We start from the raw sequence: 27943 nt of genomic DNA on the forward strand, positions 1-27943 counted from the left end.
CTCCGAGCCTCGAAAAACCCTTTAATGAGATCTGTATTAATCTGTATGCAGTGAGCGCCCCCCTGGTGGCTGGTTATTTGTAGTACTACTCTGTGCTTTGTGCCCTTTTTTTGCTGCTTTTGTCTTTAACAATAGGTTAGGGAAATGCTCTTTATACTTTCGGATAATTCCCGCAGTCCCACTCACCATTGCAGGCTCCAGATTCCGATCGTGTGGTGCCCGCTGGGCAGTTGTCTATACACTGGTAACTTCCGAGGGTATTTTTACACTGTTGCTGTGGCGGGCAGACTCCACGTACACACTCATTAATATCTGATGACAAACAACGTCACATAATGTCACAAGACACTCAGTATCCTAGTGTATATGGGCAACAATGTATCAACCGGCTCCATCCCAAGTATACACTGGATCAAACTGTAGCAAACACTCAGCTGTGAGAGGTATTAGGTCTTTAGGGATTTTCCAACCTCTGGTATTGTTAATCGAACTTACCATTGCATGTTTAGCTCACAGAATTGTACTACGTTGTAGCAAACCCCCAGCAGTGAGAAGTATTAGGGCATGTTGTAATTCACTGATGGCAAGAAGTGGGAACCAAATTTGAGATAACGAGGTCAAGTGATACTTGGTCAAAGAATTTTAAAGTAAAAAGGGGGGCACCCAAACCAGGAATACCACTCACCCATACACCGGGTGCCCTTCAGCTCATAGCCTGGGTCACATGCGCAGCGGTACGAGCCCATGGTGTTTAAGCACCTCTGCTGGCATGGAGATGATTGGCTGCACTCGTCGACATCTAGAAGAGAAAACAACGAAGACCATGCTTTACGCACGAAACAGTCAGATGTGGCGGCGACTTATACGTAATACTAAGTAGTGCCCGTGTTCGTGCCACTCATTCGCTGGCTGCAATAGGAGATTTTCTGGTTTTGAATAATTTACAGTGTTGCAAATTTCTTATACATTTTGTGTCTCAAATGCTCTTTGTTCAAGATTCTGCTTGCAGTCAGTGAATGAAAACATCTTTTTTTTTTTTGTTTTGTTTTACATCCTAATGATGTCCAACTGACACGGATACAAGGCTCGCTACCAGAGAGCTCTGATACACAACAATGACCTCTGCATCTTTGTCAATTGGACGTGATGTTACCAATCAATATTTCCATTCACTGACAACAAGCACATATCAGGAAAACATGACGTATTTGAATATATATATTCGAAAAATTGTATAACTTTTTGTTATACGATGGATACGCCTCATTTACATAATCATGACAAGTATGTACCCCTCATTACATACCCTCGCAGGCTGACCCTTCAGAATTGGGTCGAAAGCCGGGTCCACAGCGCAGAAGGCAGCGGTATGATCCGGCCATGTTGATACATTCCTGGCCGGAGGGGCATTGGTGACTTCCTAGTCTGCATTCATCCAGATCTTTAAGAAGAAAAAAATGTGAAAAACTCCAAATTATTTGCCGTACTGCAAGTCATAACGGCAAATAACGCCTTTAACATTATATAATGACAAGTTCTGTGTCTATACAATATACTTGAATTCTGAATTCCTCACCATTTTCAAGATCTCTGCTTGCTCTTAGTGAATAATAACATCCTGTTCTGATCATGTCCAACTGATGTTGGGCTCGTTAGCGTGTATCAGGACAGGATTTATAGGTGTAAATAGGAACGTTCACTAAATTCAAGCGTATAAGACATACTAGGTCTGCCGTAGCTACAACTGCTCTCATCATCCTCACCTCGGCAGTTTCGGTTATCTGGGGCCAGAGAGTAACCCGTAGGGCAGGAGCAGGAGAAGCTTCCCAGGTTATTCTGGCAGGTGTGAGAGCACGGCCTGCGGAGGTCACACTCGTCTAGATCTGCGGGAGGAGTAAAACCATTAATAAGTCTTCTATTACAATCCAGCATCTGATCATACAGAACGTCTGATAATCCAGCACAGAACTGATATAATGTGGAATATAAAAACTACGAGATTTCTACCATCAAACAGATATTATTGTGAATTTTTATTTCTTTTCTACATTGTGTTGTGAAGGTTCCTTCCCCTAATATGTGAGTTTTATATACAGTTTATTAGGATCTGGAATATCTGATAATCCGGCATTTATCGGGTCCTATCTAATTCTAGATGAATAAATGATTCTGTATTGAGGTCATTCTGTTCCTAATCCTGATTAATCCAAGTGTTTAGGACGGTATTGGGTAGACATTGCTCTGAGGTTATCGGTAGAATGCAGGATAACACCCATCATCTCTGTATACAAAGCCGCTTACCAGTGCAGTAAGAGTCTCCAGACTGAACAAAGCCTGCAGGACATGCTCCCCCATTCAGTCCTGGAAGATAAAAACACAAGACGTGAGCCGAGGATTAAAATTTGAAATGTCCCTTTTAATATCGACCAGTTTGTAAAGCGGTATATTTGTATATTTAGTGCACCTAGAATACACTGGAAGAGAACGTGCATTTACATGGATACATACACACATGACCCTGAATGTAGTCCTGACCAGAAGAATAAAAACCTCCATTCTTTACACTGCAGGCTGCATTCAACCGGAGAATGCATTCGAAATAAAGTTAATGTTACAAAGTGCGCACAGCTGCTCGTTTACCTCCTTGTAGTGAAGCTGTAAGATGAAATTGCAGTTCCTCCAGGTCAGGGATATAGGACGATCGGATGGAGTTGACGTGCAGCCTCTGGGAGTTCTTTATCGGACGGCCCAGGGTTGGGTTGTACTCCACCGTGTGGTTACAGCGGAGGGAGAGAAAACCGCCATCCTTGGTGAAGGTCGGTGAAGCCCAAGCGTTGATCTGTCCGGCTCCAGTCTGCACATAGGTCTCAGTGAATTCCTGGGGGACAAAGGAGTATGAGGCCCGTTGTTACACCACCGCTGCTATGATGCGGCTGCAGGGGTAAATATTGGGGCCTTGTAGTACGAGGGGCCACACGGCGTCTGTATGTTTTGTTATGTACTTCTTTTTGGTTGGAAATTCTTTTTAAATGAAGCTTTTTTGCAACTTTAGATTTTGTTTTATTTTTTCAGCATAACGATTTTTGCTTGCTGTCAGTGAATGGAAACATTCCATTTGACATTGTTCACTTTTTGCTGACACAGGTGTGCAGCTCATTAGTGTTTATCATGAGCCCTGCACTTGTCTCAGCAGGTACCACCGCACAATGGCGAGAAAAGCACTACAGTAAACTAGAAGAGGAAGGGTCTGCAGTTATTGAATACTAATTATTACGGTATAATTCTCATTTTCAGCAGCTTAAATTGCCAAAGCCGAGATTACCCTTCTTCGTCTTCGGTCATGCTCGCAGATGCATCCCCCCCCCCTCCCAGGTACCTGAAGGACTATATCCGAGGAGACGAGAGATTCCGGGACAAATCCATTGATCACAATATCGAACCACAGGGTCCCGTCGGAGTCCAGCCCTCGAGCGATATGTGTGATGCGCAGCTGCTCCCCTAAAGCACAAGAAGTGATTAACAACTTTACCTGTAGTGGGAAAAGTTCTCCATAGACTACAACGTCCTCTATCCAGGGGTCCCTACTTCATGCCCGGTAGCAACGCCTCCGCGCAGACTTACCTGTTGCAAACTCCACCTGAGACTCTTTCCGGAAAACTCCTTTGGTGAGGCTGAAACCATTAATGGTGCCATCATAGGGGAATGCAGCGGACCAGTAGAGGGGTGCGATCATTGAAATCAGCACTTTCATCAGGGGTCCTGGACAGTAAAATGTAATAGAATTATTACATCTGTATTGATGTGCGGACCGCGGAGCGTTACCTCAATAGTCACACAGTTTGGGATGTTGGTAATTCTGTGCACCATGATGGCTGTACGTACCTATGGATGGTGGGATATTTTCAATGCTGCTGCTGATAGTGGTGGTTCTGGCCTGTGGGTTTTCCGTCATGTTGGCGCTGAGTGACGAGAGTCCGAAATCTTGGTCGTTGACGATGCCGATGAGACTGGCTCGTACTCGAGAGGCGATGGCTAAGAATATGAAAAACACCCATCGTATGATGAACAGTCACACAACTTTCTAATATACTTTTTTGTTTTTCAATACATAAGCATTTTCAAAATCTCTGCTTGCTGTCAGGGAATGGACCCATGCTGGTTTACATTCAGAGACTGAAAACCGGTCCTGATCGTGTTCTACTGACACAGGTGCTTGTTACATGCGAGGGCTCAGATACAGTTACACATTTTACATCTCTTGGGTCGCAAATATTATCAGACTTCTCCTAAATGATCCTTCTAAGAAATTATTAATTCGGGAACGCTGTAATTATTCCATCCTCAGATGATAGGATCAATTCCCTCTTCTACATCTTGCCGCATTAATGATTGTGATACCTCGGCATTGTGGCAGCTGACATGTCTCTGTTTCCGTGTCCTTTCCAAAGCAGGTTTTTCCGCCGTTTTGTGGGGGAGGGGAGAAACAGGAACGTGTGCGCTGTCTGGAGCCTTCACCACAGGACGCCGAACACTGAGACCAACTACTCCAACCAGTCCACCCTCCATCCACTGAGAGAGGAGAATGATATAGGCTCAGAAAAATCACTGAAGTGCAGTTAGGCAATGTATGTAATCACTGAAGCAAGCAGTACCTGGGCACAGGGGCAGACTGCAAGCTCTCACATCCACGTCTCTGCCCATGCAGGGTCTTCCACCATTGGCAGGAGGGGGGTTATTACACATGCGGACTCTCTCTTGCACTCCCTGACCACAAGTCCTAGTACAAGAACCCCATTCCTGCCATTCTGAAAAGCCGCCGTTAACTGATAGGAAATAAGATAGAACATGGCTGCCGTTATACACCAGGAAAGGGTTAGGTTGAAGCAAATATATACACCATTAATCTCCATAAACGGCGAAGTCACATTATCCTGTATTATACTCCAGAGCTGCACTCACTATTCTGCTGGTGGAGTCACTGTGTATATACATTACATTACTTATCCTGTACTGATCCTGAGTTACATCCTGTATTATACTCCAGAGCTGCACTCACTATTCTGCTGGTGGAGTCACTGTGTACATACATTACTTATCCTGTACTGATCCTGAATTATATCCTATATTATACTCCAGAGCTGCACTCACTATTCTGCTGGTGGAGTCACTGTGTACATACATTACATTACTTATCCTGTACTGATCCTGAGTTATAGCCTGTATTATACTCCAGAGCTGCACTCACTATTCTGCTGGTGGAGTCACTGTGTACATACATTACATCACTTATCCTGTGCTGATCCTGAGTTATATCCTGTATTATACTCCAGAGCTGTACTCAGTATTCTGCTGGTGGAGACAGTGTGTACATACATTACATTACTTAACCTGTAGATATCACGAGTCACAGCCTGTATTATACACCAAAGTTGTATTCACTATTCTAGTGGACTAGTGTTCAGCAAGATTGTGGAGAGACACACCGCTAACATCTTAGCCGAGTTCTTATAATACAGAGGAGTAGTTTGTTTTTCCTACAGCAGATTACTGTACTGAGCCTGGTGTAAAGACATTTCCCATAATGCAAATTAACAGATCAAACCCTCTGCAGACAAGCAAGCAGTGCTTGGAGCTCTCAGTCTGCAGGCTTTTGACTACAACTCTGGAGTATAATACAGGATGTAACTCAGGATCAGTACACGATAAGTAATGTAATGTATGTACACAGTGACTCCACCAGCAGAATAGTGAGTGCAGCTCTGGAGTATAATACAGGATGTAACTCAGGATAAGTAATGTAATGTATCTACACAGTGACTCCACCAGCAGAATAGCGAGTACAGCTCTGGGGTATAATACAGGATATAACTCAGGATCAGTACAGGATAAGTAATGTAATGTATGTACATAGTGACTCCACCAGCAGAATAGTGAGTGCAGCTCTGGAGTATAATACAGGATGTAACTCAGGATCAGTACAGGATAAGTAATGTATGTACACAGTGACTCCACCAGCAGAATAGTGAGTGCAGCTCTGGAGTATAATACAGGATATAACTCGGGATCAGTAGATGTCGAGTGGTTCAGAGGTAAACATTTGCTTTAATAGAGTAACCTCTAAGTCTGAGAGTAAGGAAGCAGACGTCTTAGCGATTCTTATACAGAATTCTCCATGTTCATCCATAGTTTTGGTTCTTTGTCTGAGGAGTTCTGCTGCTTACCGTAAACTCGTAGTTCTACCCCGCGACGAGCCATTCCTGCAGAGTTAGCGACTGTACACAGATAGTATCCAGAGTCCTGCAGAAGAGTTTGTGGGATGCGCAAGGAGCCGTCTTTAAGAAACTCAAGTCTGGAACAAGAGGTGACGTTTTGTTAACATTGTTACAGAAGGGATCACGGTGGAGAACGCTCAGTGGTTGCGGTACGTTACCTGGACGTCTCCACAGAGCGCAGAATACTGTCTTTCTTCCACGTTACGGTTGGCGGCGGGAGCCCCTCAGCCCAGCACGGTAATACGGCTGTTTGGTTAACAGAGGCACTGACCACAGATGGCCCGGGCAAGATAGACGGTGCAACTAAAATGTGAAATATCACATGAACATTTTTACCACAAACATTTTAAATACTTTCTATGGAATCACGGATCTTCACTTACTTTGTATCTCCACTATAAACTTCAAGCTGGTTGTGCCTATTGGATTTGAGGCGATGCAGATGTATTCCCCACTGTCCGAGGCCTGGAGGCTGTGAATCTGAATGTAACGACCCTTAGACAAAATCTGGACACGCCGGTCCATCTGAAATAAAGGATGAAATAATGCAAGGTCTTCGAGTACAAATAGATATAGTAATATAATGTACCCACATAACTCCCCAGAAGGTGCCAGCCAATAGACTACCAGCATATGACGTCTTGCTTTATTAACGCAAGTGCAACCCGTTACTGGCACGAGGGTGAAGTTTATATTATGCTAGAAATGTGGCTTTTCCATTTTGAAGATTTGCAGCGAATAATCAAATTTAAGGAACCCCCCCTCCCCCCAGCTGGGAGAACCGAGATCCCTCTTGATTATACCTGGAGCGGTGTTTCTCCTCTAAACCATTGGATTGTTGGGAGAGGATCTCCTTCCACCCGACACTCCAGGACCAGTTGTCCGCCAATGGACACTGACAGCAAACGAGGTTCGGCCGGACCAACGACGCTGGGAGGAACTGCAAAAAGTAAAGCGCGCTCCATATTAGAGAACAGCTACACGTGTGAGCGGCAGAAGTGTCCTCGGTATGCAGGAGGGTTCACCTTTCAGTCGCAGCCACGTCGCCCTGGTGTCCCTTCCAGCTGTGCTGCTAGCCACACAGACGTAGATTCCGGCATCTTCAGCCTAGAGCAATAGTTAAATACCAATATGAATGTTTATATCATTACCTCCGCATCAGGACGTGTAGCCGTATACCAGAGTGTGTGCCACAAGGTATAAAATGACGTTGCCTAAAGAACTGATCTGGAGACATTTTAATAAGAGAAGCTTCTCTACGCCCCTTCCAGGACATTTCACACAGTGTGATCAGTTTTGCAGTTTATTGGTTCTAGAGGGGGACAATCAAAAGCTCAACTGACAGGCGGAGTAGAGGAGGCAGATCACAAGGTCCAGGACAGGAATGAAGAATACCTTTCATGAAGATATTCAAGGAAACTGGTCTACCTACCTTCACTCTCTCAATCCTCAGGACGGTCCCATTTCTTGTGAGTAAGTCTGGACGGGATAAAGGTCGTCCATCTTTCTCCCAGGTTATTTCTGGGGTAGGAAAGCCTATGGCATTGCACATGAGTTCCAAAGGTTCGTCCACCGCAACTGCAACTTCTGTTGGATGAGCAGGACCCTCAATCCTGGGTGGTTCTAGGATGCAGAACATGAACACTATATATTAGGAAGGGTGCAACGAAAAATTATCCATTCGAGGCAGAACATTTCAGATAGCGGACTTACCCAGCACTATGAGACGGAAGTGCTTGCTGACCTTCCTGGCTGCGTTCAGGGCTGTGCAGGAGTAGAGACCAGAATCCCCAGCATGGACGGACTCCAGGAAGAGGCGGGTACCGAGCCCGTTTGGCAGGAGGTTACTCTGTAGATGAAGTGGCTCGCCATTTTTCTCCCATGACAATGAAGGTAGCGGAGAACCATGAGCTTCACATGTGAATGTGACAGAAGATCCCTGGATAGCGGTGACCTCCTCTGTACTCTCTGATCGCTCCACCACAGGGAGGGCTGACAAGAACACATAATATAAGGAAACATAATGTAGCAAAAACTAACTGCCCCCTGTATTATAGGAGCTCAGCTGAAATGTTAAGGGGGCTTCTGTTGACAAGCTTGCTTACTTTTTGCAACAATGTCAAGCAGAATTGTGACTGCAGCTCTGAAGTATAATAGAACACATATAATAAATCTATTCTACTGCCAGGACTCTTTAGGATTTTAGGAAACGCACACCATCTACAGCTTGATACAACCTGTATGTTACATACACAGCTCAGTACTTACTCTCTACCAGGAGGGTGAAGCTCTTCTCTGCGGTTCCAGCAGGGCTTGATGCTTGACAACTGTAAACACCGGCATCTAAAACTTGTACATGGGATATCCTGCCAGTGAAAAATATATATATATCGAAGGGCTATGCCGGCACGTGGTGGTTACAGGTTGTGTGTATATACATATTATAGAGCGGGTATCAAGTATTAGTTCTTGTACTCAGGTTGTCATCACTCACATCGCTTCTTGTCCCCAAATGGGCTCAGGAGGATTTCACAACGTACCTCCAGTTTACACCAGCGTGGGGGCATACAATGGCATACGTCGCCTATACGCTCCCATGGTAGAAAAAAATCTATCCGTTGCGTTATGTTTTTTTTTCTGCGGATGCCTATGTATGGAATAGCGAATAGGGTATGTTCCCACCCGCAATAAATAGAAAATCTGCAGCAGATTCTCAAAAAAGTGCAGGAAAATCTCTGACAGAAATCCGCACCAAATGTTGCATTTTTTTAAACGGAAATGCATTTTTTTCCCCGCTGTGGTTTTACCTGCGAATTTTGTGTTAAACATTGATTATAGCAAACTATATGTGCAGTGGTTTCTACTGTGTTGCCGCTGCGTAAATGCTGTCAAAAAAGGCAACAAAACAAATTGGTTGCAGAATTTATGCTCCTCATTCAAGTCTATGAGCCAAACACGCAGCATCTCCGCTCAGAACCCGCAGCAAAAATTGACATGCGGAATTGAAAGTGGCACCGCAGTACTTTTCTGCATCCCCCACCACCCCGCAGGATGGGCATGAGAATTTCTAAATCTCATTATCTTTACTGCTGTGGAATTTCCGCACATAATTCCGTTGCAGAACTTGCGCAGTGTGTGTTTGAGGGACCCAGCACTAGTATGTGTGTGGAGCATGCGAGGAAACAGAAGTAAACTGAGGATACCCACAAGAACATGGGGAGAACGTCCGCACACTTCATGCAGATTTTACACCTGGTCGGATTTAAACCCAGGACCTCAGTGCTGCAAGGTAACCGCACTGACTACTGCGCACTTACCGTAGAATACGTCCTCCAGAAGAGATTCTGAGGAAGCGAGAAGCAGGCAGCGGATTTCCATCCTTCAGCCAGGTCAGCTGCATGGGCAGAGAGCCGCTGGCCTGGCATTCGAGTGTCACATGTGAGCCGGGAACACTGCTGTGAGTCTCGGAGACGTTGGTGCCAGACTCAAACACTGGAGGGGCTGCAAGTGCAAAGAAAAAAAGACATTAAACTAATTTCTAATTCCCCTGAATAATTGTCAAACACTTCTTACAGAATTATCATCTCACTCACCAAAAATGTTCAAGACGAAAACCTTTGTGTCTTCTCCTGCAATGTTACGAGCCAGACACGTATAGCGACCAGAGTCCGAGGACTGGACAGAAGTTAGGACCAAGGATTGAGCGTCTGGAGAAACCCTGGATAAGCGAGACATTAATATAATTAACGTTCGATCCCAGTGATTACCGATTTATTCGCACCACGCACTGAAAACATTAACGGACGACTCCAGTTTTATGTAAAGAAATGAATCCTTCTATATTGAGATGTTTTGCAACATTCTGTTATGAATGCTGCTTTCATTCTTGCGGTCAGTGAATGGAAAAATAATAGAGTTCATTCATAAGCTGAAAACCTAACCTAGACATACACTTGGGTTTGTCACAATGTATCAGCATAGACGATCCCTGGTGAGCCAAACACACATCTCCCTCCTGTCCTGAATTACAGACTGATCGTTTTTTACTTGATACATTGTGATATATTGTAAGAAAAACAAGAAAAGAACTAGATCAGGAGAGATTTTAAAACCTCTGAATAGAAACATGAATGACAGCTGACAGCAAGCGGAGATCTAGAAAATGGTAAAGAATTAAAACATATGTACATTAGAAATGTACAAATCCTGTCCTGGTTACAGGCTGATCGTTTTCTTACTTGATACATTGTGATATAATGTAACAAAAGCAAGAAAATTACTAGGTCAGGGGACCTTTTATAACCTCTAAATGGAAGTATGAATGAGAGCCGACAGCAAGCAGAGATGTAGAAAATGGTAAAGAATTAAAACACTTTTAAATTTGAAATTTACAGAGACTTTTATTTTACAATTATGAAACTATTTCCATAAAATTAAACAATTTCCTTTATTATTAAAGTTAAAATCACCGGATGTTTGGAAAAGAGAGTGAATCGAGGGGTCTTCCGTCTTTAAGCCATAATATCTGGGGTGGTGGTGTGCCCTCCGCGAGACAGTCGAGTGTTACCTCCCGGGTGACCTGGATAATCCGCTCACTGGGTAGGTCGGATCCAAGGATTCTTGGGGCCACTGCCAAAAACAAATTAATGCAGACAAATAATAAAAAAAATGACATTAAAATACATATGAAATTGTTCTATATATCCAGATGTGTTCTAAGCGGACACGTCATGGGGGGAATCTGTGAAACTGTTTTTGCCCAAAAATCTTGCATTTTTACGCCGACTCCATTGCTCAGAATAGTGGGTGCAGCATAGCGAGAAGGGGCATGGCCTGCCGCCGCCCGGATAATTTTTACGGCCGAAACTGGCATGAATTATAGCGGAAATCTACGCAGACTCTTAGCTGGCATAGATTTTCCTTTTAGGCGTGCGGTCGGCTATTTTAAGGAATTCGGTGCCTCTTACGCCAGTGATGTTTGTATTCTGACTGGCATCTCCCATAGTATTCACAGCGGAGATGCTCACGTTTTGTTACCTTGTATCAGCAGCAGGAAGTCCTTGTGGGACTCGGACAGCGGGTTCTGCGCTGTGCAGGTGTAGTGTCCGGCATGTGATGGTTGTGCACGGTTGATCTGTAATCTGCTTCCAGTTATGATCATCCCCAACTGACCGGCGTTCTCTGCAAGTAAAGAGCCAGGAGAAACATCGCAAATACAAGTCTAAAAACACCGTGCAGGAAATCATTCATCTGTGGTCATTATATAAAGTAATCTCCAGGGACAAAGTGCTGCGTAGCCGATGTATCTAAGCCTTATGTGTGTGATTAACTACACAGCTCCACATTCTCCATCAAAAGCTGTTCAGTGCGTGTATCTAATCCTATCACATGTGATACTGTGCTGCTGTATCTAATTTTATGTGTAATACTGTCTGCTGATCTGTGTATCTAGCCCTATTGTGTGACTGTCTCCTGAGCCGCTGTATCTAATCCTATCATGTGAGACTGTCTGCTGAGCTGCTGTATCTAATCCGATCATGTGTGATACTGTCTGCTGAGCTGCTGTATCTAATCCGATCATGTGTGATACTGTCTGCTGAGCAGTGTATCTAATTCTATCATGTGTGATACTGTCTCCTGAGCCGCTGTATCTAATCCTATCATGTGAGACTGTCTGCTGAGCTGCTGTATCTAATCCGATCATGTGTGATACTGTCTGCTGAGCAGTGTATCTAATCCTATCATGTGTGATACTGTCTACTCAGCATGTGTATCTAATCCTATCATATGTGATACTGTCTACTCAGCATGTGTATCTAAGCTTCTCATACTGTCCATTATACCTATGAAATGAAACGTTATTGATCATTAGTAATTATATAACAGATCGGTATTTGACGATCATGAAGTACATGGACGACGTATTATCAGCAGAGGGATCCGTTAGACTTATAGGAGGACATAATCATAAAGGATCAGGGTGGCCATAGACCTTCAATAACAGTTGCCTGTCATTTCTTCCATCTCCTTGAACCTGTATTCTTGGCTTAGCCGAGTATTCCCGTTTATTTCTATGGGGAGAGGTGACCCCATATTCATGACATCATCGTCCGATCCTCTTGAAATCGGCACGTTCAGCCGAGTTCTGTCTAATGCGTTCAGGCTGCAAGAACGTTCATGGAGCGGACACATTCATTATTAGACCCTTTAAAATGTCCATATTAACTAAGTATTTACCTAATCGTTTCCCGTCTTTGAGCCATGTGAACCTCGGGGGAGGGGAGCCCTCCGCTTCACAGGACAGGACTATGGAGCTCCCGATCATCATCTGGAAGGTTTCATTCTGTGGATGAGTGATGGCTGCGGGCACTGCACATAGGGAGAAGAATCTTAGATATTAGAGGGACGCCGGCTCCAGTCCATCATTCCGTTATTAGTTACCTAAGCTTGGATACATCGGATACACGTGATATAAGGGTATTGTTCCTTCTGTGGGATACATCGCACTGCGTTCCCTCACCTTGTATGATCACGGTGTAGCTGAGCTCAGCTTCTCCGGCCACGTTCCTCATCTTACAGGTGTAAAGTCCTTTATCTGACGCCTGGGAAATACGTAACACGCAATCATCTCAATAAGGGGCATTGCACGCAGACACTTGATGGTTGGGGATCCCTTGAAGAGATTTTATATCAAGCTACACCTCTCATGAACAAATATATGGAAGGCACATAAAAATGTATCTCTGCTTGCTGTCCTGTTTACATTCAGAGGCTATCAATCTTTCCTGAAGATGTGCTGCCCACACGGACGTACTAAATGTAAAACAACTCTATCTTTGAACAAGTCCATCAGCTAGGACTAGGTCAGGGCACGTTTTTTGGCTCTAAATGTAAACAAGAATGTCCCCATTCACTGACTGCAAACGGAGATCTTGAAAACAGTGTAAAGCTAATTAGAAAGTGATATGTTATTGGAAGGGATTATTTAATGGTGTAAAATAATAAGTTTCAAAAATGTAAGACGTCACCTGCACGTCCCGGATCTCCAGTCTCTGACCCTCGTCCAGGATTGTGGCACTATTGCCCCCGATGAGAAGTTGCCCGTTTTTATACCACGTGATGGTTGACTCTAGCGCGGTGTCAGGCTCACACGCTAATGTTAAGATGCTTCCACGATGAAGGGTGGTCTCCTTGGTCCCAGATGGTGGTTCCTTGATGCTCGGTGGGGCTACATATGATAACACATTATCAACATGTCATCAGATCAGAATTATTTTATACAAAATCACAAGGTAGAAGGTTCAGAGACGCATGAAGCAGAGGGTGTATACAGACCTTGGCCCCTGTAACGTGGCCGACTAAAGGGGCCCCTGCCGAATAAGACCAGCAGATCCGCCACTATATCGGTGGCTGTGAAGATGTAGCTGCGAAGTCTCGCACTTACCATGGACTGTGAGGTGGATTATTTTTTCAGCAGATCCTGCAGGATTTTGCACTTTGCATGTATAGATTCCCTGGCTGGAGAGCTGGACACGAGTAATCTGTAAGACCTGACCCCCTAAAGATGGAATAATAGTATATGGACACCGGGTCAAAGACTGGATCATCCAAATAGTCATTGACTTGGATACATGAGATACATGCAGGGAAATGGGGTAGTAGCCTGTGCATCTGTGGATACACTAAAAGGAGTTACAGAGTATATATACAAATATAGAGGTTGTCAACAATTCTATGTGTATGATTGTGTCACGCACACTTAGGGCTTGTTCACACACAACGGAATTGTTGCAGAAAATTTCTGCAGCAATTCTGTCTAAAGTCAAATGCTTTCCGCTGCGGCAAAAACGCACCATTTCCTATGGTTTTTACAGCAGAAAATGGTGCGTAAATTGCTGCGTTTCTCCAAATGTTAGGCGATGGAGACATCTCCTGAAAAACGCAGGAATTGACATGCTGCGCTTTGAAATATATACGCACCGCCGCTCCGTTTCGGCTCGGAAACTTTACACCGCGTGTAGATGAGATTTGTTAAATCTTATCCACTATGCAGCTACTATATTCTGCTGCGTTTTTTCCGTCCGAAATTCCATCTCATGTGGACGAGCCCTAAATGTCAAGGAAAAAGGTCGGAGCGGGCGCAGTTAAGAGTCTGTCCCAAAAACGTTTACAAACATACAAAAATAAAAGAATACTTAGCCGCTCAGACGACCCAAACGATTCCACAAATTCAGTCCAATGATCCTGGTGGATCCTCCTCTAAAACTCCTTGAGGAAAGGTGACAGCCCCAAAAAAATGTCCGTGCTTGCTGGGCTCATTAGTACTACGGCCGTCCTGGGTTTCGCCGTATTGGCTTCTTCTGGGGCAACCGAAGAAGCTGATTCGGCGAAACTCTGGGTGCGAGCTAACTCGGCGTGTCTTTTATTTTTTTATGCTGTTTTAAAAAGTTCTGTTTGTGAGTAGCAATAAGCCCCTCTCTTATCACTATTTACTGGCAGTACTACTGTGTCCTCTTTCTCGTAGTAGGCTCATATTAACATCAAAAAGAGCCCAGGACAGCCGTAGTACTACTGAGCCCAGCCAGCACCGACACCTGCTGCACAGCGATAGCCCAGGCTCATATTAACATCAAAAAGAGCCCAGGACAGCCGTAGTACTACTGAGCCCAGCCAGCACCGACACCTGCTGCACAGCGATAGCCCAGGCTCATATTAACATCAAAAAGAGCCCAGGACAGCCGTAGTACTACTGAGCCCAGCCAGCACCGACACCTGCTGCACAGCGATAGCCCAGGCTCATATTAACATCAAAAAGAGCCCAGGACAGCCGTAGTACTACTGAGCCCAGCCAGCACCGACACCGGCTGCACCAGATTTATTGGGCTGTTACCTTTCCTCAAGGTGTTTTAGAGGAGGATTCTACCAGGATCACTAAAATGAGTTCTCCGTCACCCCATTACTGGGATCCTGGGTAATGAATTGTTATTGCGGAGGGAAGAGACTGTTCACTAATCTCCCCTGCAGGTATAAAGCATTACATAGCGCCAATACATATTTAACACCTGGACACGACCAGTCCTCCAGAAAGAGCCACAATGCCCGGCTTGCCACCCTGGCTAATGTGTGTATGGGGTCATTGTCCCATTAGAGGACCATTTCCCCCATAGAGCACATGGGACACAGTTGGTGAAAGCATACAACGCCTTTAAATCTAACTTTATAAAACTTTGGGGTGCAATATTTCCAAATTTTACAACTTTGTATTAAATATGCCCAAATCCTTTAGGTCATGCGCCAGTCACATCACAGTCGTAGCCATCTGAATACATGGGGGGTGAGAAGACCACCACCTGTATTGTGGTAAAATAGAAGTAGTACCTGGCATGATGAGGAATCCTTTGCCAGGCTGAAGCAGCTGCCCGTCTTTATACCAGGTCACCTCTGGAGAGGGATGAGACTGCACGTCACACACCAGGGAGATGGAGCTGAGCAGGACCGCGCTGACGTTATCACTTCTTGCTCCAAGTATTCTGGGGGGAACTAAAAAGTAATACAAAGAATTATAGACCAAGATTTACATTTCACTGACAGATATCAACTTATATACCGGAATATATATATTATTCTACAAGAATTTACAACTTATATACCGGAATATATCTACATATATTATTCTACAAGAATCTACAATCCAATTCCCATCATTAACGTTCACTCCATTATATAATGAAAAGTTTAATAGATTTTGATTCATTCCTCTTCATTTTCAAAATATCGCTGTCAGTGAATGGAAACATTTATTGCCAATACCTAGCTGAGGGTTTGTCACAATTGTATCCAGTGTAGACCGTCACCTGTGAGGTAAAGAGTCTGGACTCCAAGCTGATACATTATAGGCTCTGTTCACACCATGTGCGGTGGGAGAGGCTCTATTTTTTTTTTTTTTTGCAGGTGACCCTATGGATGACTTGTATTTTACGTTGGGTCAATATGCCGGGAGATTTCCTCAGCGTATACGATGAACGTAGCCCCTAAACACAATGTGAACAGAGCCTTACCTGCACTGATACATTGTAACAAACCATCAGGACAGGAGAGAGATTTGTGCTGCTGATGTATTTAGCGGACAGTCGTCTGTCTTTTCTGGTAATGTAAATCATAAGCAATGATCCTGTGCTCAGAGGTGTAACTGAGGCTCCTACGCCCCAATGCAACACATGTAACAGGGCCCCCTACCGACCATGTGTCATTTATTATAATGGTGTCGTCTTATGTGGCAGTGGTGCTTTTGGTGCCCCTTCAGACACCAGGGCCCGGCGTTGACTGCTGCTTCTGCACCTCCTGTAATCTCTGCCCCAGCCTGTTCTGCATTACCAGTCATGTCCTCTACATTAATGCAGCGCTGTTCTTACCATGAACCATCAGGGTGAAAAGTCTCTCTGCAAATCCAGCTGGATTTTCTGCCACACAAACATAGCTGTCTATATCCGTCACCTGCACCGAGTGGATCTGGTAGGATATAAAACACGACACCAGTGAATCCGCACATACGAGAAAGCTGTAAATATTACATACTGAACTATACGTCTACAGAGAAGCAGAATGTTACTAGTGCTCAACAACTTTTATTATATGTCAAACCTAAAGTTCGGAGTCTGACACACCAAAATATTTTAAAACAAAAATATCTTTATTAAATATATTTTAAAAGATAACATGAATTAAAAAACAGAGATGAATTCCACAGTGCAGAAAAGACAACCAGATCACACGTATATAATATATAATATTATGTCCAAATGTATGGGTAATAGGCGACACTGTTAAGCTACAGAAATGCAAAGATACATCAGTGGTATATTACATTTATATGATATGCATATTCTGTTACATAGCCAGCATGAAAGAACAATAAATAGCAGCAGAAAAAATAGCAGCAGAAAAAAAAACCCCAGACGAAGGCTTCCGGGCCGAAACGCGCGTCGGGGTGACGCCAGTGACGGTGACCTGTTCCAATGGGTATGAGCTGCGTTTCCAGCATATGTCCACCTTCAGCATTATGAGTCTTGTATTTTGATCATTACAAGGGGGAGTGGCTGTTTGCACTTGTGGCTGACAACACAGCCACAGCTATGATTTTGTATTGTGCTCTTTACTTACGGGGTCCAGCTGAGCCATATAATTTGTGTGCATAGTATGGATACTGGTTTCTTTGTCTGGCTCTTATCAGGGGTACTCACATTACAATACACGCTGTAATCTACATGTATTTTGATTCTACTTGTTTGTGTAGATAGATATACAGAGCTGTCCTGCTGCTGATTAGCCCCCCCCTTTTTTTCTGCTGCTTTTTTCTGCTGCTATTTTTTCTGCTGCTATTTATTGTTCTTTCATGCTGGCTATGTAACAGAATATGCATATCATATAAATGTAATATACCACTGATGTATCTTTGCATTTCTGTAGCTTAACAGTGTCGCCTATTACCCATACATTTGGACATAATATTATATATTATATACGTGTGATCTGGTTGTCTTTTCTGCACTGTGGAATTCATCTCTGTTTTTTAATTCATGTTCTCTTTTAAAATGTATTTAATAAAGATATTTTTGTTTTAAAATATTTTGGTGTGTCAGACTCCGAACTTTAGGTTTGTCATTTATTCAGCGGGTTCACCGTTTATTACCATGCTTCATTCCCCATAAACTATTATGTATCAGGTCATAGTTGTGACTTTAATAAATGTATCCGGGGGATAATCTTTGTGGTGTTCTTCATGTAGGTATACTAACTTTTATTATATGTGATCAAATCATATTATAATATGACATTGTGATCAGACATGAGATCCACACATCTTATATACAGTAACAGCTATTCATCTATTACTACTGACAACCAGCCTGTGTATCATGTGTGAGAGGTTGTCACAGCCCCGCCCCCTGTTACTGACATCACTGATATATAATATAATTACACTGTGATCAGACATGAGATCCACACATCTTATATACAGTAACAGCTATTCATCTATTACTACTGACAACCAGCCTGTATATCATGTGTGAGAGGTTGTCACAGCTCCGCCCCCTGTTACTGACATCACTGATATATAATATAATTACATTGTGATCAGACATGAGATCCACACATCTTATATACAGTAACAGCTATTCATCTATTACTACTGACAACCAGCCTGTATATCATGTGTGAGAGGTTGTCACAGCCCCGCCCCCTGTTACTGACAACACTGATACATAATATAATTACATGTGATCAGACATGAGATCCACACATCTTATATACAGTAACAGCTATTCATCTATTACTACTGACAACCTGCCTGTATATCCTGTGTGAGAGGTTGTCACAGCCCCGCCCCCTGTTACTGACATCACTGATATATAATATAATTACATTGTGATCAGACATGAGATCCACACACCTTATATACAGTAACAGCTATTCATCTATTACTACTGACAACCAGCCTATATATCATGTGTGAGAGGTTGTCACAGCCCCGCCCCCTGTTCCTAACATTGCATGGATCTACATGCTTTCTACTACAGTTACCACTTTGTCCATTTAAGTAATCATCAACCTGTAGTATAATCTTACCTGTAGCCTTCGTCCTTCCTCCAGGACATCATACTGGTCAGCAGTGGTCAGGGTCAGTCCATTCCTCAGCCATGTAATGGTTGGTGGGGGGATACCTGTAGCGTCACAGTGTAACTCCGCCGTTTGGTTGTATATAACAGAGACCTCCTGAATCAGTTCCTCCACCTCTCCGACCATAACAGGAGGAGCTGGAAGAGTAATAATGGGACAAGGGCAATAAGGTTCCATACACATTGATTTCCTGAAGTAGAGACCATTGATCGGTCACAATGTAAATAAAGAAGAATAATTACATATGATGCAGACGAGCGATATTTCCGGCAGATACATTGTAATTATACAATAAGAGAATTGGAGAGTTGCATTTTTGTATTTTATTTTTGAAAATAACTCACTCAGAACCACAAGTTTATAATGCAATCTGTCTTCTCCGGCTTCATTAGTCGCCTCGCATGTGTATTTCCCAGCATGCTCTGCACGAGAAACTGGGATCTGCAGGATGCGCCCGTCTGAAAAAGATAGAACGTCGCAGGTGATATAAAGTGGGAAATAAATACATGTCGGGCTTTGAGCTGAACAGCGTAGTCTTGTGGGACAGACTAGTTGCTAGGGATACACAGACGTTCCAATGGGATTGTCAGGCAGCACGTCCCTAGCAACCAGTCTGTCTCAATATCTTTAGGTTTTTTCCCTAATAAGGCAATTGGAATCCACCTCATGGAGATTTGTGGCTTCTTCTGGATCAACACGTTAGGGATTACAGGTTGGACTTGATGGACTTGTGTCTTTTTTTCTACCTTACCATTTTTCGCAATTACTTCTAACTATGTAACTATATAACTAGTATGTAACTATATAACTACTATGCAACTATGTAACTACTATATAACTATATAACTACTATGCAACTATGTAACTATGTAACTACTATATAACTATATAACTACTATATAACTATATAACTACTATGTAACTATGTAACTACTATATAACTATATAACTACTATGCAACTATGTAACTATGTAACTACTATATAACTATATAACTACTATATAACTATATAACTACTATGCAACTATGTAACTACTATATAACTATATAACTACTATGCAACTATGTAACTATGTAACTACTATATAACTATATAACTACTATATAACTATATAACTACTATGTAACTATATAACTATGAGCCTGCACTGGACTGTGGGCAAAAAGGGGTGAGGAGACTCAATCATACTCAAGCCCTACATTTCTCTACATCTTACGCCTTATGTACATGTCCATATGTTTCACGGAGCTGGAATACGAAACCCACAGAGGACTATGGGGCACATGGCGTCCCCGCGGGTGTACTGTGTGCATCAGATATTTGTTATAATACATTAAGTTGAGATCCATCTTGACCACACCCGATTTATACTCATATGTGGTAACTTTTTATAAGGGACATTCAGGGGTTCTGGGAAAAATGGTGGACGGATAGGTACACGGGCATTTTTTCTCTATGATATATCCTTCCAAACTACGGCATATAAATCACAAATAGTGCAGATGATATCACACCGCGCCAAAATAATACAGACCTCCTAAGGTAATATAGACCAGTGGTCCAGATAACGACCTCTCCCCGTTCCTGCAGTCCTCTTCTGCAGGAACGGGGAGTATTTTGTCAGAAGACAGGGCACCCGGGAGATCTGCTCATTTGGGATTCCGGTAGATCTCCCCTTTTTTCCTTGAGGGTTGGCAAGTATGGCTATACCGTCTCATTTGTCACTATTTTTTCATGTCATGGACTCTGGAATTGTCTTTTAGGTTAGTTTATAGAGTTTATTTTTGCTTCCTTCATTTGCTAGACTAGTTGTTTTAGGTTATTAGCTGGAGCAGGAAGGACTTAAAGCTGCAACCGCGTAGACCTGGGTACCAGTCACCCGTCAGGACTGATATTCAGGGATAGGAGTATATGAAGAAAAAGTGTAATTCAGGCTAAAGGCATCAGGTCAGTGGCAGAGCTCCTCTTACCCAGCAGCACAAGGGCTCCGTCAGATTCAGAGACTGGTTTTCCATCCTTGTACCAGGTCAGGGTTGGTGGCGGAATGGCGTTAGTATCACAATATAAAGAGATGGGATTGGACGCCATCACCTCCCTATGTTCTGTAAGCTCCTCCTCCTCGTCGTCTCGGAACGCCAGCTCAAATGCAGCGCTGGGGCCACCCGGCCTGTGAAATATTGGTGGGACTGGAAGAGAAACAACATATCATCAAGGAGTGTAGTATAAAATAATGAAAACCTCCCATACTTTTCACTGAAGCTCTGCTTTTTCTGATTAGCTGCTGTGTATGAGCACAAGCTCAGCAGGAAGTCAGTACATAGAGAGACGATTTCCATTACAACAAGGAAAGAATAATTATATACTGCAAAGGACTAAACCAACAGTGAGAAAAAGACGATGAGGGAATTTAGACGATCGAGCCGTAAAAAGAGGAGACTGGAGATGTACGTGAAATTTATCATTTGACCTATACGCGTTTGTTATGCGCCTTTTATCAATGTAGTATCAGACTTTGCTGCAAAATGCACTAATATTATGGAATATTCACTAAAATCAATGAAAAAGTAATGTATGAAGCTGGCGGACGCTAACCCTGAACATTCACTTGAAATTCTCTCTCGTCTTCTCCGGCGACATTTGTGGCAACACAGGAATAGCGCCCGGAGTCGGTCACGCGGACGGGCTGGAACTGGAGCACACGTCCGTCACCTAAGATTTGAATTGTACCATAGCCCTCCAGAAGCTGAAACACAAAAACATAATATCGATCAATATTAACCCCTTCATGTCCAAGCCATTTAAAAAAAACAAAACGTTTTATACTCCCCGCCCTCTATACCGTTTTTATTGTTAGTGGAGCGGGGGGAGTTGTAGTTTCTATAGGCACCATTTAATGTACTGGGAAACTGAAAAAAAAATCTATAGGAGGTGGAATTTAAAAAAACTGATTCCTCCATTTTTAGATTCGTTTTTACGTCTTTCACTGTGCGGTAAAAAAGAAAAATTTACTTTATTCTGCTGGTCAAACGGCGAGACCATATTTATATAGGTTTTTAATGTTTTACTCCTTTTACAAAGAAAAAATTGTTAGAAAAAAAAAACAACTTTTTTTTCCCATATTCTGAAAGCCATAACTTTTACCTTTTTCCGTGGCTTGAGCGGTCTGAGGGCTTATTTTTTGTGGCACAAGCTGTGGTTTTTATTGGTACCGTTTTTTGGTACATATGACTTTATGATCACTTTTTATTACATTTTGTTTTCACCGCTAAGTTGACCAAAAAACAGAGATACGATATTATATTTTTCTTTTTACGGCGTTTACCATGCGCATTAAGTAATGGTATATTGTACTAGATTGGACATTTACGGATGTAACGATACCAAATTGGTTTATTTTTGACATTACTTAAAAGCAAAAACGTTTTTTTTGTAACTTTTAATTTAAAAAAAAAACAAAAAAAAAAAACTTCAGTAAACTTTTTTTTTTACACATTCTATTAGTCCCCTAGGGGACTTGAACCAGCGATCGGTGGATCGCTGGTACAATATACTGCAATACTAATGTATTGCAGTTCGTATAGTAATTTTTACATTAGGTCCCTGGGCTGCCATGACAACCAGCGGCGGCCGCCGATGAGCTGTCAGAGGAGGGTGTCCCCTCTATAGCGCCTGAGATGCTGCGGTTGCGATTGACCACAGCATTTGAGGGGATAAACGGCCAGGAACCGCGCGATCGCTGTTCCTGGCCGTTAGTGTCGGGTGTTAGCTGTAATACACAGCTGACACCCGCAGTCTATGGAGCGCGCTCAGCGTGTGAGGGGTTAAATATGACAGGTACAATTTCTGCACACAATGTTTAGACCTGGTATAAAGTATAAGGTTTCTGACCTGTCCGTCCTTGTACCAGTGCACGGTGGGTTTAGGCACCGCACGAGATTCGCACTGAAGGGTTAAAGTGCTGTTCACCTTCGTCTTCACTTCCTTGGCGCCATGATTCTCTGCGCCATCCCTTGTGATTAGAGGAGGGACTAAGAGAAGATGATTCGTTGGTACGATAAAGCAGCCGACGTCGTTAGTCTAGGATCCTAAATATTCGTTACATAAACCTCAATCATTTGTAAGAACTCACTGAAAACTTTAACTTCATAGTTTCGGACGGCTTCTCCAATCTCATTGGTTACCAGGCATCTGTACTGGCCAGCGTCTTCTTCCTGGGCATTCAAAATCTGCAGACCGTGACCTCCTGGAGAAGACGAAAAAAACAAAAATGCTAGAAAAAAGAAATTTTTACCAAATTGGTCTGTGCACACAAAGGAGCAACCGCCGGTCACTCACAACAGGGAGGAACTGACCATTCAGGTCATGCCCAAGAGACGATTGCTGCTGAAATATAATGTGTAAACCCGGCTAAAGTGTATCCCTACTATAGTGGATGGAAAGGGACCCATGACCATTATGGCCTGGGGGGCCCAAATTACTCTCAATCCGCCCCTTACACACAAGATGTTCCAGTTCCTTGCAGAAAGCGAACTTCATCCATTCATGGACCACATCGCTACATTTACCAGTAAATATTTAATGAAATTAAATGGATGATCTACATAAAATGAATGCTACGATATTAGTTGCCGTCTATTGCATTTGTGGTTTTTTTCCCCCATACAGATGTAAACAGAAGAAAACCAGGATTTGGCAAATGTACGGGAAAGTGCCAAACAAAATCCCGTTTACAGCAATAAGATCTTTTCCTGAGCAACAGGCCACAAAGCGTCAATTTGTCTCCATTCAGTCATTTAAAGGGGGTTGCCGCTTGGACAATCCCTACTTGTTAGAAGGGTCCTTTGACAATAAGCTGATCACAAAATTTCCTCCTGTTTGGACCCACAGCGATCAGCTGGGATCTGTTGGGAAACCTGACAGTAAGTGTTCAGTTTCCCTGCAGCGCCACCACAGGAGAAATTAAGTATTACACGGTGTCCATTCATATCGATGTGATGTCTGTGTAATACAGGACGGGACAGGCAGAGACGCTCTATGTAACCGCTCTCAACTCTAACCAATCTATTAACTCACAATTCTCTAATAGGGTGTATGGAAATGAGATTTCTAATCTGGACGACCCTTTTAACAATGACAAGTTTGTAGTCTGATGCTAATGAGCAACTGCAGAGCAACAGACTGGATCTATACTTAACAAAACTTTGTGTTAAAACATATCATATTGGGACCCAACCAATCCTTAAAATAGGCGAGTTCGAGTTCCTATTTTAAGACATGGACACAGAATCCCTAAAAAGTAAATGCATTGTCTACCTGGAATCATCTTTACGTTGTCTGACTCCCGGAATGGTTGCCCATTTTTTAGCCAGGTAACCGTGGGTATTGGAAATCCCAGGGCTTCACAGATGAGTGATAACGGGTTGTTAACAATCACAATGACATCTTCGTTGGCTCCGTCATCCAGGTTTCCAGAAATGCTGGGGCTCACTGTGTGTGGGAGGATGACGTGAAGTCAAAGACACGATAAGTTAAGTAGAACCAAAGTCCTGTATTATACTCCAGAGCTGCACTCACTATTCTGCTGGTGGAGTCACTGTGTACATACATTAAATTACTTATCCTGTACTGATCCTGAGTTACATCCTGTATTATACTCCAGAGCTGCACTCATGATTCTGCTGGTGGTGTCAATGTCTACATACATTACATTACTTATCCTGTACTGATCCTGAGTTACATCCTGTATTATACTCCAGAGCTGCACTCACTATTCTGCTGGTGGAGTCACTGTGTACATACATTACATCACTTATCCTGTATTGATCCTGAGTTACATCCTGTATTATACTCCAGAGCTGCACTCACTATTCTGCTGGTGGAGTCACTGTGTACATACATTACATCACTTATCCTGTATTGATCCTGAGTTACATCCTGTATTATACTGCAGAGCTGAACTCACTATTCTGCTGGTGGAGTCACTGTGTACATACATTACTTATCCTGTACTGATCCTGAGTTACATCCTGTATTATACTCCAGAGCTGCACTCATGATTCTGCTGGTGGTGTCAATGTCTACATACATGTGCTAGCTCTGTGCAGACACTGAACAAGCTGGGCATGCTGAGAGATTTTGACTGTGAGACCTATAGAATTGTGAATGCAGCTCTGGAGTATAGTACAGACAGTAACTTGGGATCAGTAGGCTGTATGCTTTAAACACAAAAAATTAAAATATGAACAATCCAATCCAATCCTAATGATCACTGTATTGTGTGAATGAGGCTTAATAGTGTCAAACATCTGCAGCGTCCCGCCCACATACAATGAAAACTTACCTAAAACCGTTAATACAAAAAACTTGCTCGTCTCCGCAACGGGATTGATGGCCAGACAGGTGTAATGTCCCGCAGTGAACACACTGGCAGCTTCAATAAGCAGCTCGGACCCATCCTGTGAGATATGAATGCCGTCTCCGCTGTGAACTGGCTGGGAATCTCTGAACCAGGAGATGCTGGGCACCGGGTGTCCTGATGGGGAAATATACATTTTAGTGAGTGTTCATGTTCTCCAGCAATGAGGGTCTGCAAGGAGGAAAAAAATGATGAATTGCGCCAAATTTTGAATGTAATTTTGGTGTAATTTTCACGCTACTTTACTGATAAGCCTAAAGAAAAAACCTGATTACCTGAAGCCCTACAGTGAAGACGAATGGGCTGACCTTCTGCGACACGAAAATTTTTGTCATCGTCACGATCTTCTATGACGGGTGGGACTACAAAACATAAGAAACACTATTGGAAGGTTTTATAGCTTTAAATCAAATTTACACTTTTCTTGCACTACCACTGTGTGCTATTTTCTTCTTGTGTCAGCCGGTTTTGCTTCTGACCTCTTCTTCTTCTTGCAACTGTGTTCAGGACCTAGCCAAGTTTACTGCAGCCATTTTGTAGCAACTATCATTTAGTCACAGAGTCACCCAAGCTTCAGAGAACTGCATAGTCTCTGCAGACAACCGTTAACTAGATGGATGCTGTACTAAAGGGGTTTTCTGCTTTTTCCACAAACAATTAAGAAAATCAGAATAGTCTTGCTAGCCATGGACGGGGAATACTGACAATTTGCCCGGGTCCATTCTCTTGAGGTCATAGAAGTTGGACTCTGTAGACACCAGATACGTTGGTTTTGTGACACCTACCTAAGATATCGACAATGAACTTCTTCCGTGCTTCTCCTGCTGCATTGGAGACCACACAAGCATAGACCCCACCATCTTCTCTTTGTGCACGTAACACCTTGAGGACCCGACCTCCTAGGTAAAGAACGTTATTGATGAATATCCTATTAAGTAGATATCTCAAATGACTACGGAGAACACGAGTACTGAAAGAACAAGGAGCGAACGTAGAAAAGTGGGGTCCCTTAATGACAATGGGGCCCTTTCTATGTGTTGGCTTCCACCACCATATCACCTGGTCAAAGTCAGAAGTGTCCACTGCTGCTTCACCTACCCCACTACCCATCTATTGCAGATGAGAAGGTTGGTGTAGACCTCAACCCCCACCACTTAAGGTTCTGGTTCCCCCTCCCTTGTTTGCAAATGATGCAAAGCCTATGGAAAGCTAAAGCCCTATTCAAGTACCCTCTACGTATTGGGGATGACCTGGGCTTCCCTGTCCATGGTCCCTATAAAAGCCTTATGGGCAATTTTGAAACAATTGACCAATCACGTCTTCAAATCCAATCTCCACAATGCAGACCCCAAACAAGTCACCTGATTGCACGTGAGTATTTTCCATTGGGGTCAGTGGGACGTTATTTCTGTACCACGTGATGGATGGAGGAGGGATCCCGTTTGCTTCACAGATGAGCGTGAAGGTGCCGTGTAGAGCGACAGACGTGTTCTGGGGGTCTGTCGGGGAGTTTCCTATTTCAGGTGGGACTGGAAGAAGATGGAATTGGACAAAATAGCAAATTAAATGTGGCGGCCAACTGGACGATGGATTCCGGTCTTCACGGTCTTTGGCACTTCTAGGCAATTCAACCTTATCTGGAAACTCCTGATGTATGTAAAGACTGGGGATTGTTTGTAGAACATGAGCCGATCACATCTGGTCTCATGGTTCACATCCTAATATGGATCCAGGGAACATGGCATGTACTTGGACATTGAGCGGAGACCTTACCTTGCACCGTGAGGTCGTATTTAACATCCGTCTGTCCGGCCGCGTTCACAGCCACACAAACGTAGCGTCCTGAATGAATCGGCTGTGCGCGGATGACTGTCAACTGCTGATTTCTGTTCTTCAAGATCAAGTCTGGTCCGCTCCCGAGTGGGAAGCCATCTTTGAGCCAAGTCAGCGACGGTGTGGGCATCCCGCTGACCATACAGTCCAGGGTGATCTGGCTGCCTCTTGTGGCTGACATCTGCCTGGGGATATGGCTGCTCCCGGCTATTACTGGCAAAGCTGGTGATGGAAGAGAAAAGCGGAGATGAATGGAGAACAGCGGATGTCCAACTGAGCACATAGTATGGGCGATCTGTGATCTGGATACTGTGCATGTTTATCAGTCCGGATTAGTAATCCATTGTGGCAGTGACCTGAGTTGATGAAACCACAGGGTGGAGACCAGAAAGTAATGGAAGAACAGGGTTAGATTATGGGGAAAATGTCCCCGGACACTCACCGTAGACCTCCAGTAAGTAGTCTCGCTGGCTGCTGCCGGCCTCATTGCTGCACACACAGCTGTACGCCCCTTCATTGGACACTTGGACCTTGCTGATCTGCAGCAGTCTACCCCCGGCAGAAACCTGAGCACGCTCCTCGTCCATGAGGGGAGATCCTGGAACGTTGCAGGAGATAAAGATTTTGCACTATAGTGAATGGGATGTCATAACAGCAAACCCCCAACCACTGTGCATTTCCTATCATCTGCTGTGTTGGCACCCCCTATCGTGATTTTATTGTATTTTTAAACCATTGATTTG

At 43.5% G+C, this 27943-nt stretch overlaps 2 protein-coding genes across 2 annotated transcripts in view; one reads left to right on the top strand and one right to left on the bottom strand.

Moving 5' to 3' along the window:
• FNBP1 (formin binding protein 1) overlaps positions 1 to 27943 on the top strand; it is a 396531-nt gene that overhangs the window by 108326 nt on the left and 260262 nt on the right. The gene's annotated exons all lie outside the window — the stretch shown is intronic.
• Positions 1 to 27943, bottom strand: part of HMCN2 (hemicentin 2) — a 91699-nt gene that overhangs the window by 5512 nt on the left and 58244 nt on the right. Inside the window, exons 44-85 of the mRNA XM_075834640.1 lie at positions 27643 to 27798; positions 27141 to 27422; positions 26729 to 26896; positions 26153 to 26266; positions 25643 to 25729; positions 25293 to 25484; positions 24266 to 24439; positions 23082 to 23195; positions 22841 to 22980; positions 21545 to 21695; positions 20923 to 21138; positions 19295 to 19408; positions 18900 to 19087; positions 16685 to 16781; positions 15651 to 15812; positions 13717 to 13830; positions 13301 to 13500; positions 12793 to 12874; positions 12510 to 12641; positions 11310 to 11453; positions 10742 to 10901; positions 9866 to 9990; positions 9590 to 9773; positions 8541 to 8638; positions 7986 to 8264; positions 7705 to 7895; positions 7298 to 7379; positions 7076 to 7212; positions 6656 to 6797; positions 6431 to 6575; positions 6222 to 6349; positions 4653 to 4823; positions 4399 to 4569; positions 3883 to 4032; positions 3622 to 3759; positions 3377 to 3498; positions 2641 to 2878; positions 2302 to 2361; positions 1764 to 1883; positions 1307 to 1441; positions 686 to 799; positions 187 to 312 (exon numbers count right to left, since the gene is read on the bottom strand). Coding sequence (XP_075690755.1) covers positions 187 to 312; positions 686 to 799; positions 1307 to 1441; positions 1764 to 1883; positions 2302 to 2361; positions 2641 to 2878; positions 3377 to 3498; positions 3622 to 3759; positions 3883 to 4032; positions 4399 to 4569; positions 4653 to 4823; positions 6222 to 6349; positions 6431 to 6575; positions 6656 to 6797; positions 7076 to 7212; positions 7298 to 7379; positions 7705 to 7895; positions 7986 to 8264; positions 8541 to 8638; positions 9590 to 9773; positions 9866 to 9990; positions 10742 to 10901; positions 11310 to 11453; positions 12510 to 12641; positions 12793 to 12874; positions 13301 to 13500; positions 13717 to 13830; positions 15651 to 15812; positions 16685 to 16781; positions 18900 to 19087; positions 19295 to 19408; positions 20923 to 21138; positions 21545 to 21695; positions 22841 to 22980; positions 23082 to 23195; positions 24266 to 24439; positions 25293 to 25484; positions 25643 to 25729; positions 26153 to 26266; positions 26729 to 26896; positions 27141 to 27422; positions 27643 to 27798 — 6243 coding nt within the window. The remainder of the gene's footprint in view (positions 1 to 186; positions 313 to 685; positions 800 to 1306; positions 1442 to 1763; positions 1884 to 2301; positions 2362 to 2640; positions 2879 to 3376; positions 3499 to 3621; positions 3760 to 3882; positions 4033 to 4398; positions 4570 to 4652; positions 4824 to 6221; positions 6350 to 6430; positions 6576 to 6655; positions 6798 to 7075; positions 7213 to 7297; positions 7380 to 7704; positions 7896 to 7985; positions 8265 to 8540; positions 8639 to 9589; positions 9774 to 9865; positions 9991 to 10741; positions 10902 to 11309; positions 11454 to 12509; positions 12642 to 12792; positions 12875 to 13300; positions 13501 to 13716; positions 13831 to 15650; positions 15813 to 16684; positions 16782 to 18899; positions 19088 to 19294; positions 19409 to 20922; positions 21139 to 21544; positions 21696 to 22840; positions 22981 to 23081; positions 23196 to 24265; positions 24440 to 25292; positions 25485 to 25642; positions 25730 to 26152; positions 26267 to 26728; positions 26897 to 27140; positions 27423 to 27642; positions 27799 to 27943) is intronic.

Source organism: Rhinoderma darwinii, chromosome 8, assembly GCF_050947455.1.
Source record: "Rhinoderma darwinii isolate aRhiDar2 chromosome 8, aRhiDar2.hap1, whole genome shotgun sequence".
Classification (NCBI taxonomy): domain Eukaryota; kingdom Metazoa; phylum Chordata; class Amphibia; order Anura; family Rhinodermatidae; genus Rhinoderma; species Rhinoderma darwinii.